The sequence below is a fragment of the Panthera leo genome, chromosome E1 (assembly GCF_018350215.1).
Source record: "Panthera leo isolate Ple1 chromosome E1, P.leo_Ple1_pat1.1, whole genome shotgun sequence".
Lineage (NCBI taxonomy): Eukaryota > Metazoa > Chordata > Mammalia > Carnivora > Felidae > Panthera > Panthera leo.
The window spans coordinates 13,267,412-13,288,300 of record NC_056692.1 but is presented as its reverse complement, the minus strand read 5'-3'; the positions used below and the strand labels follow the sequence as shown (position 1 = coordinate 13,288,300).

Sequence of the window (20,889 nt, the reverse complement as noted above, 5' to 3'; positions counted from 1 at the left end):
AAGTTACGACAGCCACGGAGAGGCAGGCCCCTGGGGGAGCTATGTGTGCGCCCCCCTCCACCCCCTGCCTTGAGCTAACACAGTACGCCCACTCACTTTCTACATCCTGCCACCTGACCAGAAACAGTTTGGCTCCTCTCTCTACCCTGGCCTTTCATATACCTGTGAGAAGTTCCCTTCCCTGAACCACAGGCTGCAGGAGTTGGAAGGTTCCCGAAAGCTCACCAAATGTGCCTCTAAAAGTAAAAACTACAGGGGCGCCTGGTGGCTCAGTGGGTTAAGCATCTGACTCTTGATTTGGGCTCAGGTCATGATCTTGACGTTCGTGAGATGGAGCCCCACGTAGGGCTCTGTGTTGACCCAAGCACGAGACCTGCTTGGGATTCTATGTCTCCCTCTCTCTCTCTGCCCCTCCTTCCTAGGTTCCCCACCCCAGTCACTTTCTGTTCTATTACCCCTTCTTATTCCCTGAAAGCACTTGTCATTCTTGGATAGGATCTTGCTTACTTATTGACTGTGTCCCCCACTAAGACCAGAAAGCTCCTGGAGGATGGGGACCTTGCCTTTGACAGCTTTGTATACTATGCTCACTGCTGTATCTGCCATATATTAGTTCAATATATATATGTTGAGTGAGTGAACAAAATCAGGCCTGGTTTTTTTAAATAGGGAGGAGATTTGGAGCTGCCACCCTGTCCCAGTCATGACTAAGGATTTTAGAAGCTGATGTCATCCTGGGGGGGAGGCTTGGGAATTGTCACCAGACCTCCCTTCCACTCTCCTACAGGCCTCTTCCTCAGCCCTCCTCTCACATGGATCTCCCAATAGTCAGGGGAGAGGCAGCCTCAATGGAGTGACACCACATCTGTGAAGATTCCCATTAACCTGAGCCCACGAGGAGGGCTTTCAAGACGTCAAGATCTGGCCTGAAGAGTTCGAGGCTGGAAAGCATCACCCCCCACAGAGCCCCCTCACCCTTGCATAAGCCGCGTATAGGATGTGCCCCACTGGGTCTCTCCCCCCCACAAAGGGAGTTCCAGGCTTTGTGGCATGGCCTGCGTGTTCTCCTGAGAGATCCTAGAGGCCACGGCCTTCATTTTGCAGGTTGGATCACAGAGGCCCCAGGTCATAGGGCACAGCCTAGCACTAGCCCCAGTCCAGTGCACTCTCCCCTGTTCTCGCTATACCGAGTACCTACTGTGCGCTGCGGCAGAGGCTGAAATGCAAGGCTCCCTGCCCTCTGTGGCTCATATAACTGCCACTCTAGACCCTTCTAGAGAAGGGTCTCTGCACTTATTCGCCCACCAGTGTGGGCAGCTGCTCTCGAACCACCCCATGACTCAGCCAAGACCAGGCTGCGGTTTCTGACACAACTATCCTAAAGCTTTAGGGACCACATGAGGGAAGACTGAAGGGGAAAGGGCCACTCTTGGGGCCGGGCCAGACCCTTCCTGTGGATTCCCTTATGGCGCAGCTCCTTAAGACTGCTAGATCCAGACCCATCAGTGGGTCATGGTATCGATTTACAGGGTTACAACCAAGCACATTCAAAAAGAGAGAGAGAGAGACATTTCAAGAGTTGAAGAGTTCAAGAGCAAAAGCAAAAATGAGAGCGAAAATACCAGTGTAGAGTAGGTATAGTTTTCGTGAAACTTTTGTTTTTAGTATGAGTGTGTCCACGTGATGTGGAATGTATTTCTTCCTGGGGCTCATGGCCACAACACTGTGAAAACTGCTTCTAGAAAGCTGCAAACCCAAGTATCTTCAATCTGCCTCCATATGGGGGAGGCCAGCTCACCACTCCCACCAGTTCAGCCAAACACCCAATATACCCAAGGCAGGAGAAGGGGCCTATGCACTTTACATCTCCATCATTCAAATTCTAAGGGATGTTTCCAGATCCAAGATGAATTCTCCACTTGAAAGAAAATTGCCTACTGCTTTTGACTGATAGTTTTTCCAGCTTCTACCTAACCCTATCTCGTCTTACAAGCCCCAAGGCACCCTGCTCCAGTATCGTCACCATTACCAGATGTCTTAGCACTCACTACTTGCTGAGCACTCTTCTAAATGCACTATGTGTGTGGGCTCACTTAATCATCACCACCCTAACCACCTATGTGGTTGGTACAATCATTATCTTTATTTTTCCCTAAGAGGCTAGATGAGTCTACGAGTAAGCATCTGAGCCAGAATTTGAATCCAGGTGATCTGGCTCTCCAACCCCAGCGGTCATCTCCGTTTGTCACCATGAGCACAGTGCTTTACAGTTTCCACATCAATTCACTTGACTCATTCTGTGAACCCAGCCAGAGAGGTAGCTGTCAATCCCATTACACATTTGATGGAACAAGGTCCCAGGTCACCTAAAAAGCTAAAATTAGTCCTAGGTCTCCCAGCCATCCACTCAGGGCTCAGCCCTCTGGAACTGTGGCTTCCTCTGGATGACCTTTAATATGTAGCTCACACGTTTGCCCTGCTGCTGTGGAGGGAAGCCACTGCCAAGGCCCAGAAGTATAGAGCTCCGCAGAGGGCAATGGATTCTCTCATGATGCCATATTGGAGTGAGGGGTCCGTCAAGAGAATGGGCACCTTCTGCAGGAGCTCCCACTGCTGCGGGGGGTGGAGCGCATTCTGGCATGCCAAGAACTGACCGCGTGCCTTGAAACTTCACTTCCGGGGTCAGGGGTCAGGGGTGAATGGCCTGTCTTCAAAGTAGTGAAAACCCCTCCCTGGCTCACCACCACATCCCTTCCCTCCCCTCTCCCAGAGACGTCTACATGATGCTTCATTATAATGAGTGTTGGCAGTGAGTGAAGCATTCTCATCTGGTTCACAAGACTTTGTCCAGCTGAAAGAGTTAAGGCACCAGCAGTAAAGTGATAGGGAATTATAAGATGAATTTCTTTTTTTTTTTTTTTTTTTTGGAAAATGAATTTCTAAAGGGCCTTTTTTTTTTTTCTTTTTATATCATCTCACTTGCTCCTAAGACTTGCCAACATTTTAAGCTTATTGTTCTGTGTGGTCTGGACCCCCTGCTGTGGCCATCTTGGTCTCCTCCGGGTCCTGGGATAATTTCTAGTTAAAAACATGATGGAGCCTCAAATGTTGAAGTTGACACAGACAGAGCCCTCACATGTCTCCCCCAAAGAAATGTGCTGGACTCTTTATTTAAGGGGAAACAGACCCTCATGATTCTGACTCCAACCTTTTCTCTATACCATTCTCTCTTCTTATTCCCATGAATTTTGTAGATCATAAGGGAGGGGGTATGGTGCAATAGAGTGGGCCCTGGAGGCAGGAGAATTATAAGGACATCACCCCTTTATAATCTTTTTTTTAAATGTTTAGTATCTTTGAGAGAGAGAGAATGAGACAGAGCATGAGCAGGGGAGGGGCAAGGAGAGAGGGGGCCACAGAATCTGAAGCAGGCTCCGTGCTTGTCAGCACAGAGCCCAATGTAGGGCTCAAACTCACAGTGCAGAGCCTGACGTGAGGATCGAACTCACGAACTGTGAGAGCATGCCCTGAGCCGAAGTCAGACGCTTAGCCGATTGAGCCAACCCAGGTGCCCCAGAAATCACCCCTTTAATCAAGAAAAACTCCCAATCTCTAGGAGATGAGGAGCTTCTAAGAGGGAAACCACTCTGCCTGCAGGTGGGTGGCTCCACAGGAGTAGCCAATAGCATCACTGCGTTTCCATCAGAGGCTTGGAGGTAGCACTTGGTCACCCTGTGGCCTCAGAAGACATACTTTTCCCTATAGCCCTAGCAAGGGTGGAAATTCCCCTAGGTACTAAAGCTTTCCCTTTAGCCCAAGGAGGCCAACAAAAACTGTTCTCCAAAACATTAAAGGAAGACAAAAAGAAATTTAAAAACCACAAATTCCATATAATAATATGGTTCTTGCAGCAGAGGTGCAGATATTACTTACACACAGCGAATGTGTTTCTATTTCCCACCCCTAAGAGAGGAGGGTTCAAGCAAGGCCTAGAGGTAGATTTGAGTCTGTGCTGGGGCACAAGAGGAGGTCACCACAACATAAGGCCTTAGAGGGCCATCGGCAGACCTGGGTTTCCTTCTGAGTCCTGAGTATCCTGGATGGCCCAGAAGGGACAAGAGTGGGAAAGGTCTCACAATAAGAGTGGGTGTGGGAAGGGTTTCACAATAAAAGACCTTGCAAAGTAATCTGTCCTTTAGCTTTTCTTTTCCTCCGACAGTCCTTCTATGATAAACACATTCCATTAATAGACATTACTGGTCCATTTAAGAAATAGCAGATGCATTATTAATGCCATTTCAGTACAGTCAACAGGAAAAGGTGGCTCCTCTCTGTGGGAAGCATTTCTGAGTCCATCAGTGGCTTGTGTGACCCATCTTAATTGATGGGTTGTTATTCATTACTTAGTTCTCAAAATGCAACCTGGGGAAAAACTCTACGGAGATATCAAGTACTTAAAAAGGGCAGAGTCAAGTGATGGTCTGCCGAGCACTAAAAAGGCTAAAGATTCACTCAAGTCAACCAAACCCTCAGAGTAGCGACATCTCTCACAAGGTGTGCCTTAGGGCAATCTCATCTTTTCCTTCCTCCTGCTCCCTGCACTGCTTTCTCACGTAACCTTCACGAAATTCCTCACAGCCATCCCTTCCACTCCCCTCCACTCTCCAGTTCACGTAACTGAGGTAGTAATGAAATGAGAACGTGCAGGAAATCCTCGTATGAAAAATACACTGTGAGTAGTTGTGCTTCACGTAGTTCCTGTACACAAGGTGATTCCTTAGGTGATTCTTGATCGTACTTACTGTCCCCGCCTGCCTTTCCAGCTCACACGCCACATCATGCACACTCGGCTTCAGCCGAATTGGCTCACATGCTTTACCACATCTGTCATTTTCCAACCTCTGTGCCTTTGCCACGGCTGGTCTCCCCTCAGTCCTCCATGGCTTCAAGGCTCACCTTACAGGGGTCTGTCTCCTTCATGAAGGCTTCCAGGACCCCCTCTTCTTCCCTAAATACCCAAAGGACAGGATCTGTACAATTTAGGCGGTTACCATTGGATACATATCTGTCATATAGGACTATGAGTGCAGGAAAGGGATTTACCTTACTTTGTACCACGGGGCCTTCATCGAGTAGGTGGTCACGGAGGCTTGTAGAATGATAAGAGATGGGGAGGGGGACAGAAAGGAAGGAAGGAAGGAAGGAAGAAACGGAGGGAGGGAGGATGGACTGATTCCTGATCACCATGCCTCTGGCCATTAGCCGGCATATTTGAAGCGTCTGAGGACAGAGTGACTAAGCCTGTGCATATTCATAGATTTCAGAGATAATTCTGCCAGAGCATTAAGTTAAATTTGTCTTCTGAAGCAACTTCTAGGTCACCAAGGCTCCAAGTCTGTGCTAAGGCCTATCCATTGACAGAAGTGTAATCAGATGAACACATTTGATCTCATAATTAGCATCTCCCAGGGGGTGACCCTTGCATGAAAATCATCTGGAGGGCTTGCCAAAAAAGCAGATTTTTTCAGGCCCAAGCTGGGCCAGAGCATCACAGCCCTTAGTGGGCAAGGCCAAGGAACCTGAAGAACTGAGCCACCTGCAACTGTTGTGCCAGCAAAGTCTGAAAACCGCCACTCTGCCCAGGGCTGTCAGCTCCGTCTTGCCAAGCCGACGGGAAGCTTTTGTGGAAAAAAACCATTCGATTTGGAGATCCAAAAATCTGCTGTTGTTCCAACAGCTCTGCTATAACTAGACCTATGGGGTTGTTTCTTCCTTCAGAAAACAGAGCTAAAACTCTCTGGAATGATCATTAAGATTAGCTGCAAAAGTACAAAGCCCAGGGTAGGACACTGCTTTTTTTTTTTTTCTTTAAGTTTATTTATTTATTTGGAGAGACAGCCCAAGCAGGGGAGGGGGAGGGAGAGAGAGAGGGGGAGAGAGAGAGAGAGAGGTGGGGAGAGAGAGAATCCCAAGCAGGCTTCATGTTGTCAGCACAAAACCTGATGCAGGGCTTGAACTTACAACCTGTGAGATCATGACCTGAGCCAAAATCAAAAGTCAGACACTTACCAACTGAGCCACCTGGGTGCCCCTAGGACACTGCGTTTATTAAATGCACCAGAACATATGAAGTAGGAGGTCTCTATATGTTACATTTTTTTTTTTACCACTCTTTGACTGAAATGTAACATTTCCTTTAATTATGAATGTAGGCAACAAAACATGGCCATGTTAGCAGTATCTGTATCTTCACACCAATAGAAATTACAGATATTTTCCCACATTACAGTTATTGCAGATATCTCAAAATACATTTTAAGCTCACCACTACTTTAAAAGATGGGTAGTTAAGGGGCGCCTGGGTGGCCCAGTCAGTTAAATGTCTGACATCAGCTCAGGTCATGATCTCACGGTTTGGGAGTTTGAGCCCCGTGTCGTGCTCTGTGCTGACAGCTCAGAGCCTAGATCCTGCTTCGGATTCTGTGTGTCCCTCTCTCTCTCTCTGCTCCTCCCCTGCTTGCACTCTGTCTCTTTCTCTCTCTCGAAAATAAACATTAAAAAATAAATAAAAGAAGGGTAGTTATTAGACCTGTTGCTTTAAAAAAGAAGCACATGAGTCTCCATAAGAATTTTTCAATATTCTGATTATTGTATTTCAATATAATTGGTTCTTTGTAAACTTTTTTTTTAATTTTTTTAAAAAAGAGAGAAAGAGCATGCGCCGGTGAGGGGCAAAGAAAGAGGGAGACACAGAATCGGAAGCAGTTTCCAGGCTCTGAGCTGTCAGCACAGAGCCCGACATGGGACTCAAACCATGAACTACAAGATCATGACCCTATAGGCTAAGTCGGATGGACTCTTAACTGCCTGAGCCACCCAGGTGCCCCTGTAAACTTTTATTTTTATGTACTTGAAAACAAGCTGATGGATGGACAGATGGGAAAATATGTGATAAAGCAAGCATAGTATAAAATGTTAATGGAAGAAACTAGATGGTGGGAAGACAGCTGTTCGCAACACAGAATTCAACTTTTCATAATACAATGTTGGGAGAAATCTGAAAAGGGGTGCCTAGGTTTCACCAGACCACCAGAGGGGTTTATGGCCTAGGAAAAAAGTTAGAAACCCCTGACCTAGTGGTACTAGTGTCCTTTACTGGCTAGCCAGTCTTCACTCACTCACTAGGTGAGTTCTTCATCATTGGACAAAGGACCCCAAGCCCCAGTGTCGAATTCCAGGAGTTAGGCTGGTAACCTTTTCCTAGACTAGGAAATCTCAAAGTTTTGCAGAATCAAAGTGGGTCAGTGGTGTTTTCTCCCACCTCAGCCTTCCAACCTTAATCTTACACCTCACTCATAGCTCTGAAGAGAGAAAAGATTACCCCAAAGTAGGACAGTAGTCAAATCCCAGAAACCAAAGCCAAGATCACGAGAACATCTGCCGGCACACCAGGCAGGGCAAGTCCGGGCCCCTTTCCCAGGCCCTAGACAGAAGAGAAGACATTCCCAGAGACACGCCTTCAATCACCAGCCACTCGCCCCCCAACTCTGCCCTCAGGACTGCAACTGGCTATGGGGTCCCAGAACTTCTTTCAGGGAGGAGGGAGGGGGGAGGAACAGAGCCTCCAACTGGCTCCCCTGGACATTGGAACCATGGTCCTGGCTCCTTTGTGGTACTTGGGAAGAGTTCTTCTTTCAGACAGACCACCAGGAAGGACTAGTGCTTCCTGATGCCCACCGGTAAATCTGCACAACTCAGTTCTCCCATTTCTGGAGGTCACGCTGCTCCAATTCTATCTGAATCAAAGCATCCTTACTCACCCAGAGGCTCCAAAGTTCAGAGGGAGAAATACACCTCTTACTTCTATCCCAGAAGACGGTGCAGTCCAGAAGAGCTAATGAGAAGGAACCAGGGCCACATTTGAACTGGACAAGAAAGTAAAGCACAGAGGGCACAAAAAAGTCATCTTTTTTGTGGTTGTTGTTGTTTACTTATTTTTGAGAGAGAGAGAGAGGCAGGGGCAGAGAGTGGGTGGACAGAGGAGCCGAAGTGGGCTCTACACTGACAGCAGAGAGCCTGATGCAGGGCTCAAGCCCAGGAACCGCGAGATCATGACCTGAGCCGAAGTCAGATGCTTAACCGATTTAGCCCCGGGCGTCCCCCCCAAAAAACGTCTTCTTATTTCATGGGAAAGTACATGGTCTTGCCGACAAAGTGAGGTAAACTAAAGCTATGATTATATATCCATTAAGCAAATAAGTCAAGTAAAAACAGAGATCCCAGGACATGTTCATGCTGCTGATACCATGTAACATGGCTCAGTCCTTCTGGAAAGCTATTTGGCATCCTATAGCAATTACAAAAATGTCTTTAATTCCACTTTTGGAAATGTTGAAAGGGTCTCTTTATAAACTGTAAAGAGCTCTGCACAGTTATTAATTCCCCAAAGACACACTAGACCAAGGTGTCACTTCTACCCATCCCCTCCACCTACATTTGTCAGCAGCATTTTTTTCTCTGACACTGGTTCCTTGAAAATGGTCACAAATTCTCACAAATGGCAAAATATATGGTTCTATTTATGTAAAAGAAAACAGGGGCGCCTGGGTGGCTCAGTCAGTTAGGCATCCAACTTTGCCTCAGGTCACGATCTCACAGTTCATGGTTCGAGCCCCACATCAGGCTCTGTGCTCAGAGCCTGGAGCCTGCATTGGATTCTGTGTCTCCCTCTCTGTCCCTGCCCCCTTGTGCTCTGTCTCTCCCAAAAATAAACATTAAAAAAATTATATAATGCTTTTTAAAAAAAAAAAAGAAGGAAAACAAAACAAAACCCCAAACCTATGTACTATATACGTATTTATGTGAATATTTACAAGTGCACAGGATAAAGCCTGGAAGGATGTACACCACACCAGTTCACCTCAGCTTCTAAGGAGGGCCACAGGGTGCGGCAGGGTGTGACAAAGGCAGTTTTTCACTTTTCACTGTGATCTTACTGTGAGAGTGTTATTAGTTATGTACTTTCCAAAATATACTTCCACTAATCAAAGTCAAGTTAACTGAAGTTGGAAATTGTCTATTTAGGTGCGTCCAGCTACTTCCTGACCTCTGATACTAGAACTACTCTTCCTAAAGTGATTAAATGTTTCCCTTGATTCCATTTACTAAATCTGTTTTGTTTTTTTAAATTTTTTTTAAGGTTTATTTATTTTTGAGAGACAGAGAGAGACAGAGCATGAGCAGGGGAGGGGCACAGAGAGAAAGGGAGACACAATCCGAAGCAGGCTCCAGGCTCTGAGCTGTCAGCACAGAGCCCGCTGTTGGGCTCGAATTCACAGACAGCAAGATTATGACCTGAGCCGAAGTAGGAGGCTTAACCAACTGAGCCACCCAGACGCCCCACTAAATCTGTTCTTAAAATAATGGTAGGGGTGGCTGGCTGGCTCAGTCGGTGGGTGGAGCATGCAACTACTGATCTTGTGGTTGTGAGTTCAGGCCCCACGTGGGGTGTAGAGATTTCTTAAAAATAAAATCTTTTTTTAAAAAAAAAGTAATGGTAAAATTCTGGCACTATTACAAGGCTTACCATTACTAATTATAGCTAGGAGACCCCAAAATACCTATATCCCTAAAATACCTAATTTCCCTTCTTGTAAGGGTACAGAAGATGTGCACAGACCTTTCACTATATACGGATAATGTAAGACTGCTGAGCTTTGCCATACGAAGCATCCTTTCTCAAAATTTAATTAGGCCTAACAAGCTTGCCAGATTAAGGTTTTCACATCTGCTTGATGTCATGCCTTCTTCAACAACCAAAGTTCAGATGTTTTCAGAAGAGAAAAAGGTTATTTGAATCTGTGCTCACTAGGTGTTAAACGGGGGAAATGAAAACAGAGAAATCACAAAGGGCATTTTCCCCATGCTAGTGTCAAGCTGACTTCATCTTGGTCCTTATCTGGTCAAGACAGCAGCCATAATCCATTGTCCTTGTATCTATACAAGCTTTGGCACTTCCTGTTCTCAGGGAGAGGACGATGAACAGGAAATGGAAAATGCCTGGCACTAGAAAAGCATCTTTTAGAATAAAGGCCTTGGCCCAAGCTATAGCAGATGAATTTGTAAAATCTAATCATGTCTCTGTTTATAATAGTCCTTTCCCTTCTCAGACTGGTCCCTTACACAGTCTCTTGACTACAAGTGCATTGGTTTAACTCCAATCAGATCAGCACAGCTCAGTCAATAGCTCATAGGTGGTCAATATAAGGCTTGACTGTTATAATGGGAGTAGGATCTTATTTGTAATAATAATTTTTTTTAATTTTTTCTTAATGTTTATTTATTTTTGAGACAGAGAGAGACAGAGCATGAACGGGGGAGGGCCAGAGAGAGAGGGAGACACAGAATCTGAAACAGGCTCCAGGCTCTGAGCGGTCGGCACAGAGCCTGATGCGGGGCTCGAACTCACGGACCGTGAGATCATGACCTGAGCCGAAGTCGGACACTTAACCGACTGAGCCACCCAGGCGCCCCATAATAATAATTGTTTAAAAAAATATAAATCCAAGGGGTGCAACTCACCTAAAACACTGCAAACTTGGACATAACTCCTGGATCCAACAATAGGAAAATATCTAAGCAAACTTACCTCTTTCTTTGCCTTCAAAGACAAATCCTCTGAAGTAACTCAAGAAGTGTAAAGAGGGAAGAAGTCCATGGTAGCACTGGAAATTGAGAATGATACAATAAAGGAACCAAAAATATGAAGGAATTCTTGGAAGAAGTGATGCAGATGGAATCAGATCAGCAGAAAAGCTGATCACGCTAAAGAGCCAGTGATTTAACACAGGTAACATAAGAGGCTCCATGAGAAGTGGATGGGTTCTCCAATCAAGCCCCAGAAATTGCCAAAGGCAGAGTGGCAGGGAGTGAGACCATGGGCAGGCTGTGAGGCAGACAGTGGAGGGTACACACAGCAATCCCCTTAACATCAGGCAAAGTTAACTTCCCAGAGCTCTACAAGTTCTAGTCAAAGAAATAAGGGTGAAAAAGAGTACAAATACAAGAAAGACTCCACATCACCATTATTTCTTTTTTTTAACATTTATTTATTTTTGAGAGAGAGAGAGAGCACATGCATGAGTGGAGGAGGGGCACAGAGAGAGGGGGACAGAGTATCTGAAGCAGGCTCTAGGCTCCGAGATGTCAGCACGGAGCCTGATGTGGGGCTCAAACTCGTAAACTGCGAGATCATGACCTGAGCCAAAGTTGGACACTTAACCGACTGAGTCACCCAGGCGTCCCCCAAATCACCATTATTTCCAGACAGGATTTTCTCCTTTGAAAATCCAAGAGAATCAACTAAAAAGCTATTTAAAAAACAGAGTTCAGTAAGATGGCCAGATAAAATATTCAAAAGAACAAATTTTCTAAATACAAGCTCTATAATCAGCCAGGGGAAAAAGACATTTTTCACAGTAGCAATAAAAAATATAATATAGGGGAGCCTGGGTGGCTCAGTCGGTTAAGCATCTGACTCTTGGCTCATGTCCTAATCTCACAGTTGGGAATTCAAGTCCTACATCGGGCTCTGTGCTGACAGTGCAGAGCCTGCTTGGGATTTTCTCTCTCTCTCTCTCTCTCTCTCTCTCTCTCTCTCTCTCTCTCTGCCCCTCCACTGCTGGCATGTATGCACATGCGCTCTCTCTCTCAAAAATAAACTTAAAAAAAAAAAAAACAACAATACAGCTGAAAATAAAAGTCTTCATAAATTAAGATCTCTGAAAGAAATTATAAAACCTTGCTGCAGGGTGTTTTCAAAAATCTCAGCGAGTGGAGAAATATCTTATTTCTGAGTAAGAAAATAATGCTGTAAAGAAAGCAGTTCTCCTCAACGTAATCTGTACATTTATTTATTTAAAAAAAATTTTTTTAACGTTTATTTATTTTTGAGACAGAGAGAGACAGAGCATGAACGGGGGAGGGGCAGAGAGAGAGGGAGACACAGAATCGGAAGCAGGCTCCAGGCTCCGAGCCATCAGCCCAGAGCCCGACGTGGGGCTCGACCCACGGACCGCGAGATCGTGACCTGAACTGAAGTCAGACGCTTAACCGACTGAGCCACCCAGGTGCCCCAACCTAATCTGTACATTTAAATTAAAACCTCAAAGGTTTTCTTTTAGGAATCTGAAACACTGATATTAAGAATTATCTGAAAGAATAGAAGCAGTAGTTTTTCTTAAGAATGAAAATGTCCTATCAGGTATCACAGTTTACTGCAAAGTTATAATGAAAACTGGTATCAAAAACAGAATCCCATTTTCCACAATGATCAGGTTGGCAAAATAGTGAAAATGTGATGATGTCCAGCTGGTGGCAATGGACACGGTGGCACTTTGATATTCTCTGAGTGGGGGTGTCAACTGGTAGAAACCTTTTGGAGGTTGTGATCATCTATCAAAAACAACTGAATTGAAGTGTAGCTGACAATGTCATATTCGTTTCAGGCGTACAACGGTGATTCAACAACTCTACATGTTCTGCTGTGCTCACCACAAGTGTAGCTACCTGTGTCACCATACAGTGTTGTCACAATGCCACTGGTTACAATCCCCGTTCTGTACCTTTCGTTCCCATGACTTATTTCGTCTATCAAAATTTTAAATGCACGTCATCTCGGAGCCAGTGATTGTGCTGGGAACTTACCCATCGACATACTTGAAAAGCACACCAGGGAGGATACGTGTTTAGAGATGTTCATCACACCTTTTCTTTGTAATAAAAAGAAGGAAAGAAATAGAAACAACCTAAATATCCACTTGTAGGGATTTGTTAGGTAAATACAATGCAGTGTATCACGGAACTGTTAAAAAGGATGGGGTAGATCTGCAGAGGTTGCTACCGAAAGGTGCCTAAAATCCATTAGATGAAAAAGTAGGAGGGAGAACAATCTATACAATCTAATTCCTATATCCATACATGGATATGCATATGCTGGTATATGCAGAGGAATATTTTTAAAGAATATCTAAAAATGTATTAACAGTGGTTGCTTTTGGAAAGAGATTGGAGGTGGAGAGGAGAGGGAGACTAACTTTTTATTTTTTAGATACCTTTGTGCTGTTTAGAATTTATCGTTTGCATAATGCTAAAAAGTGTTCCTTCAATTGTGGTACTGGTACAGTAACAAACACATCAGTGAAACAAAATTAAATTTCCAGAATTTATATGTATTCATAGGAATTTCACGAGTAGTAACAGCAGAATTTTAATTTATTAAAAAAAATTTTTTTTAACGTTTTATTTATTTTTGAGACAGAGAGAGACAGAGCATGAACAGGGGAGTGGCAGAGAGAGAGGGAGACACAGAATCGGAAGCAGGCTCCAGGCTCTGAGCCATCAGCCCAGAGCCCGACGCGGGGCTCGAACCCACGGACCACAAGATCGTGACCTGAGCTGAAGTCGGACGCCCAACCGACTGAGCCACCCAGGCGCCCCAGAATTTTAATTTATTAATGGACATTTCATTAATGACATAGAGACAGCTGTTATTCACTGGAAATAAAATAGTTGGACTCAAGGTCAACAGGAAAACAGAAACCACTCTAGATATTTCAAGCAGAAAGGATTTACTAATAAGAGTTATGTTTCAAATCTGTTGGGAGGGCTGGGAGATAAAAACGGGAGAGTTGGTATCACCCAGAGGTCGGGAGTTGCAGGGAGGGGCCGCGCTGTCGCACTGCCGCTCAGGGGTCTGTACTCACCTGCCTCCACCACTGCTGCTGCAACCAAAAGAAAGACCTCCTATCTTTCCACCTTCCATCTCATTCAAGTGCCTCTCACTGGCAAAATCGAAATTAGAAACCCACCTCAAAGGAGTCTGGGAGATGTTTGAAGCCTTTTAGCCCCTGCGAAACGGGAGAGCGTGAATAAGCCAAAAGGAGGTGGTTATTTCAGTTAATGGTGCTGTGAAAGTTAGTTATGCTTCTGGGAGAAAAACAAAACAAAAAGCAAAACTCAGTCCCTAATTTGCACTTTATACATACACACATTTCAGAAAAAATTAAAAATTAAAAAAATAACGAAAGCATCTGAATTAGATCAAGAAGACAAGGATATCTTTCTACATTATATACTGATACACCGTTTAATTTATTGCAATGACTTTTATGATCCATGAAAACAAAGACTGTTCCATTGCAGGGTTAAAAGTGGGGAGATGGGGCCAAGTTTTGACAGCAAGGGATATAAAAATAAAATAAGATACTAAGAGCGAAGCCGGCCTGTAACTAGGCCCTCATCTCTGTGCCCCCAACTCCCAGGCCAGGTTCCATCTCCTCCTGTGGAAGAATGCTCTCTCCTGGTGACAGTATTTACCAAGGAACAGAAGTCTCCCTGAGCAATCCACTGAGCAGGAAGCTGGGTAAGGATTAGCACAGTGCATGAAATAGATGTATTCATACATACAACAGAAATGAAACTACAGAACAGTCTTGCTTTTCTCCTCACCTCCTAGTTCCTGTTTTGGTGACCTCTGTTTTTCTACTTTTTACATTTGTTCCAGGCGTGCTTTTTTTGTGTTTTGATTTGAAGTAATAGGCCACATCTTAGGATCTTGAAAATGCCAGGATCACTTGACCACTGTCCCCCAAGATGTACTTTGTAGAACACTATGTTGGGAGACATCAATGGAAATGCCAAGAAAAAAGCATTCTTAGGCAAATAAGGTTGGAAATTGCTATACCTCCTCTTGGAGAAAAAAAATATCACAAAGTAGATTTCTGTATTAAAGGCACTTCTTTAAAGAAAAATTTAATTTTATTTAATTTCAAATGTTTCCCAAGTTTATTTTCTGCACAATACACAGACACTCTGGGGACAGTGTATGGTTAAAAAACAATGTTCCATTAACAATTTGTTAGATTCTGCTCTAGATCATCTTAAAAAAAAAAAAAAAAAAAAAGTAACGACACCAAGTCTCTAGAACTTGAAGGACTGGCTGATGTTCTCTCCCAATGGATGAGGAAGCTGGTCCTAATTTTCTTCTGTGAGCAGATTCTCTGATTTCAGCGAGGCCTTCCGTGTGCTGTCCAAGTTCAGATGCTGGTATTTTCTTTTAAAAAAGCCAAACTAAAACAAAGGAGGGGAAGTCCCATTATAGGCCTAAGATACCCATCTGTTTTAGAAAACCGTCATCTAGTTCTCTAGAACTTCTCACACCTCCTCTGAATTTCTCCCTGATAATCCAATCCTTCAAGATCAGTCTTAAAATGCTACCTTTCCACAAGTCTTTTCATTCTCCAGTCAGAAGTGATTTTCCACCTTCCTCTGAAACCCCAAACCTCCTTAACCTTTTTTTTAAAATTTGAGTGAGAGAGCATGTTTGAGTAGAGAAGAAACAGAGGAAGAGGAAGAGAAAGAGAAAGAGAAAGAGAAAGAGAAAAAGAGAGAGAGACACAGAATCTCAAGCAGGCTCCAAGCTCAGTGAGGAGCCCAATGCAAGCCTTGACCCCATGACCTAGGATCATGACCTGAGCCAAAATCAAGAGTCAGGCACTTAATGGGGCGCCTGGGTGGTTCAGTCAGTTAAGTGTCCAACTTCGGCTCAAGTCATGATCTTGTGGTTCACAAGTTTGAGCCCCGTATCAGGCTCTGCACTGACAGCTCAGAGCCTAAAGCCTACTTTGGATTCTGTGTCTCCCTCTGTCTCTCCCCCTGCCCCACCCCAGGTCACAGTCTGTCTCTCTCTCTCTCTCTCTCAAATAAATAAACATTAAAAAAAAAAAAGTCAGACACTTAACCCATTGAGCCACTCAGGTGCGCTGCTCCTTAACCTTTTTTTAACTTAACTAATTCTGCAAAATATTATAATTTTGGCTATAATGGATCTTAGTTATATAAAAATACTCAACCTACTACAGACAGTATGGCCTCCTACAGCAAGAAATGCACAATCTAGGGGCAGCTGGCTGGTTCAGTTGGTAAAGCATGAGACTCTTGATCTCAGGGTTGTTAAGTTCAAGCCCCATGTTAGGTGTAGAGATTACTTAATTATAAAAAAAAAAATTGAGGAAAAAAATAAAAGGGAAACTCACAATCTACTAGGAACAGAAATAATTATAATACGGTATGATGACTGACACTTGGAAGGGTTTCCAGAAAGTAGCTCACAGGAAAAGCACATAGCTCAGAGGACTGAGGAATCTCTGGGCTGGGTCTTAAGGAAAGAGTGTGAGCAAGGTGGGAAAGGGCATCGGGGTGGGGGGACGGCAGTATAGACAGCAAGCACACAGACACAAACCTATTTAGTTACACGTGTTTGGAGGAAAAAGCAAGACTTAAGAGTTGAGAAGGGTAAAGGCTGGAGAGTGAGGATCTTGAAAGCAGTAAAAAAAATGTCTGAACGTTAAAACAGGGGAAGGAAAGTAAAGGATTTAAAATAGGGGAATGACCATCAGATCCGTTTTAGGAAAATCTCTCTGTATCTTAATACTTCACATGAGTAGAACTGACCTTGAAAAGGGTGATTATAATCACAATCAAAACCAGAAGGCCACCAGCACTGCTTATAAAGATGAGGTGCAAATACTCCTTCTCTTTCAGGAAGATGATGGTGATCTAGAACAAGATACAGAGATCATCCAATAAGTCTCCTAAAGCAGATGAGAAAAAAATTCCACATGTTATTTTAAGGAGCAAAATATGAGAACTTGGCAACACTCTGTATATTGACCAAGACTGATGACAGTAAGGGAAAAAGCTAAAGTTTCCTGATGCAGCATCTAAAATTACCTAACGAGGCTTTCAGTTTCTGGTTCTACATGTAGAGAGCGTGGTACGTGCCACTCTGTACTAACAAGTAAAAAGCTGAACAGACTGAAAAAGCAACAACTCTTCTTGGCGCCCTAAGAGAGGGGAGGATACTTGGCAAACTGCTGCCCCCAAGATTAGCGAGACAGATAGACAAATACAGGCAGTAGAGGCTTCCCAGCGCTGGGGTAGGAAAACCCAATCTGTAATTCATGAATTAATCATGAGAAGTTCAGTACTGACAACTCTCAGAGTTAAAACCTCCAGGGAACCCAGTCGTATGGGAGCCTCCACAACACTATAAGGTTTTCCTCTAGGAGCTTGACCAGATCCCTACGGTAAATGCTCGACAAAAATCCCTTGATGCTTCTGGCAAGGGGAGAAGAAAAGGAACCATTTTGAAATAGGCCAGAGCACTCTGGCCTGCCATCGGGGAAACTAGTTAATTGGAACGTAACCTGCTAAGAGCCTAACTGACCCAGGGTAAGAGAAATACCCAACTCTAGGTATCCTGTCCCACCTAAGGGGACTGAAAAAAAAATGAGAAATACTTCTGAGGTTCACAGCCCAGAGGTGTAGGTTCACAGCACAGGAGCATGGGCTCACTAAAAGACTGAAATCTGATCACAGGATGGTAGAGCACATAAGCACTTCCTCCTTCCCCTCCCCCACACCTCACCACCACATCACTGAAGACCTATTTACAACAGTTCCTTTACCTGGTCCATCGTATCTGGTTATCAGGAAAAAAAAAATTACCAAGAAAAAAGAAACAAATAAAAAATCATAAAACATATCCAGATGCAAAAAACATCTTGAAGAGACAAAGCAAGCCTCAGAAGCAGACACGGAAAGGTGTTTGAATTATCATCAGACTTGGAATTTACAACAACTATGATTAACATGCTAAGGGCTCTAACAGATAAAGTAGACAGCATGCAAGAACAAAGACAAAGAACAGATAGGCAATGAAAGTAGAGAGATGGAAATCCCAGGAAAGAACCAAAAAGAAATGCTAGAGATAAAAAAAAAAAAACCACTGTAACAGAAATGAAGAAAGCCTTTGATGGGCTCATAAAAAAAAAAGACTGGACATGGCCAAAGAAAGAATCTCTGAGCCAGATGTACCAAAAACAAAAAAAAAAATCCTCGAAAACCAAAGAGAACAAAAACTGGAGGAAAAAAAATAACAACCCCCCCCCCAAAAAAAAAACAAAACAAAAACAAAAAACCAACAGCACAACAAAATTATGTAAAGAACAAAACACTTTACACTATTTTGGTCAGTCAGGAGATCTGCTAAGGATTATCTGACAGTTTAACAGAGGTCCCAAGGGACTGGTCTCTAGGTTTGAGAGAACACTGAAAGAAAATCAGTTTTACATCCAGCTCTGCCACTCTGTGTCCTTGGGCCCCCAGCTCATCATCTTCAAAATGAGACCTATTTTAAATGATCTCTAAGTCCTTTCCAACTCTGTTCTGACATCATTCTGACAGCTCTTTTTGACCTTGCACAAACCCCTAAAGTCTGATAACACGTTTGTCCCACATGAAATATGACAAAGACACTGGTCTGCTCTTCACCAAACTAAAGTATATGTTAAGATATGATAATGAATGCAATATGGCATCCATGTATACTACAGTTGACCCTTCAACAACACAGGCTTGAACAGTGTAGGTCCACTTATATGCAGATTTATTTGTGATATAGTACTATAAATGTATCTTTTATGACTTTAACATTTTCTTTTCTCTAGCTTACTTCATTATAAGAATACAGTATATAATAGAATAATATAATAAGACATCCAGTCAACGGTATACTATTAGTAGTTAAGTCTTTGGGGAGTCAAAAGTTATACATGGATTTTCGACTATGTGGGGAGCCGGCACTTCTAATCCTCAGGTTGTTCAAGGGTCAAGTGTACTTACAGAGTTCTTGTATTAGAAGCATCCCCAGCATTGTCGTCTAAAGGCTGTCTCAATCTCAAGAGTCTAAGCTCTCTTCTCACTAACAGGACTCAGCTGGAAAGCTCAGCGGATGTTGCTTCCCGAGACCCATTTATGGCCCTCCCAAGCTGTAGCCAGCATACAGACCATGCCCAGAGCATGTTCCCAGGACTTAAGTGGGGCCAGAAGGCCATGAAGACTTCTCTGCCTGCCCAAACACTGAGTCCTTTCATGCAAGTGTATAAGCAACAAGGTCAGGGATAACTGCTGTATGAGTTGGAAAGATGGACAAATATACTCCTTTAAGGCCTCCTCAATTAAGTTATAAATGCTGGTTACTTCCTAGGGTTGACCCTCCAGGCAACTATTTAATTCAGACGGAGCTGAGCTTAATAGGTGTAAGTTCTGGGCCTTGACAATAGAGAGGGAGCAAAGCAACAGACTGGGAGGAAGAACAGGAAGAGAGCTGGTTTTTCTTCTATGTAAGAGTGAATGGGGGGGGGGTAGCAGGGGGAAGGACTTGAGAGTATGGGTTTAGGAAAATAATGAAAGGAAATCCCAAGGTCATAGTGGTATAACAGGCCAGATCTGAGTAAAAGAAATGCTCCTCTTTCTCAAAGCCTCTTCCCCTTTTCCTCTTCTAAACCCACAGGTTCCAAAGGTACCCCAAAGCTACCCTGGTAAAGGTGAAGGAGAAGCGGGACACAGGGTACCTACTGCTTGCAGCTGAACACTGAATTTTTGAATTTTCTATCAGAAATCATGGCTGATCTAAGTTAATCATGACAGAGCTATTCCCCTTTGCCAGTGACTGACATGAGATCCAGTTCTCACTGACAAGATGTAAGGAGACAGCTGTTGGGAGTTTTTAGGAAAATTTCCCTTCCTACAAAGGGAAGTTTTGCTACTGATTTCTTGCTTCTTATTTTGTATCCTGACACATGAAAACACAGCACTTGGAGAGGTGGTAGCTTTGTGCTGGCCACAAGGGAAGGTATCACCAACACAGATGGAAGGGCACAAGATTCAAAGGAGCCAGGCCGTTGACCAGACAAACAATAGATGCCCTTATGGTACCTTAGTGAGAGTTTTCCCTTACTTGCAAATGAAACGCACTTGGATACATAGGTATTTATACTCACAGGTTCATTCTACCCTTGTTGCTTATTGTCAGGAACAACTTAACACTTTGCTTAGAGTATTGAATTTAAAGAAAGGAAAATAATTATAAGGAATCTATGTATAGAAATAAAAGCCATCAGCAAGAGGAAGAAATAAATAATTTACAAACGTGCATATAAGAAACTGTTAACCATAACACCCTTTGGGAAGAAGGAGCTGGGGGCATGGGAAAGGGGGGGGAATTAAGGAACCATTATTTTTCATTTGATATTTTTCTGTAAGGCTTGGATTTTCTTGCTCTTCTATTTTTTTTTTTTAATCTAGGCAGTGGGACAATGGGGCACTTCTCTTTCCCCCATATAATTTTCTGTATTAGAAATAGTTAAAAAGAAAAGTGTTATTTCTGACATGTCTAGAGAACTGTTCGTTTCTCATACCCCAGGAAGGAAATCAGAGAGCCTAACATTTAGCAATCCAGCTCATTTTCTTGACATCCCCTCCAGTAATGATCGTGCCTGACTAAAGGGCCCACAGATGGATTCTCTCTCAAGCCAGGAGCACATCTAGGTTAAGTGTCAACAAGAATGACAGCTCAGAGTAGCACACACAGCATTGAGCCCATAGATCACAGACATTAGTATGATTTGTAGTCACACTTTTGCAAAAGAAACCACAAGTGTTCCAGTATTTAGTTTAAGATTTATAAAAGAATTATGCATTCCTGAGTATTGTAACTGGTTAATACCATAACTAAACAATACTACACACGAGGAAGGCAATTAATGTATACAAAAAAATAATTTCTCACTTGGCAAATTTTAAAAATACAATACACTCTCAAATCAAAGTATACATAGCTGTTGATTTCAACCTAGTTATTTCAGCTTAAGCCTCTTACTCAATTGCTTCATTTCACAGATGGAAAAATGGAGGTTGATGCTGGCTAATTCAAGGTCACAGAGGCAGCTCGTGGTAGAGGCAAGATCAGAGGTGTTAAGACTGAAA

General features: G+C 43.5%; 1 protein-coding gene across 6 annotated transcripts in view; it reads right to left on the bottom strand.

Annotated features, from left to right (window-relative positions):
• Positions 1–12,259: 12,259 nt before the first annotated feature.
• Positions 12,260–20,889, bottom strand: part of ITGAE (integrin subunit alpha E) — a 65,417-nt gene continuing 56,787 nt past the window's right edge. For 3 of the 6 annotated variants that reach the window (XM_042914516.1, XM_042914520.1, XM_042914518.1), the window contains 2 exons: positions 16,513–16,617; positions 13,464–15,129 (listed from right to left, as the gene is read on the bottom strand). In XM_042914516.1, the coding sequence (XP_042770450.1) occupies positions 15,034–15,129; positions 16,513–16,617 (201 nt within the window). In that variant the 3' untranslated portion in view covers positions 13,464–15,033. Of the gene's footprint in view, positions 12,771–13,463; positions 15,130–16,512; positions 16,653–20,889 lie in introns of those variants that run through there. The other 3 variants (XR_006196291.1, XM_042914519.1, XM_042914521.1) reach the window with 3 other exon arrangements.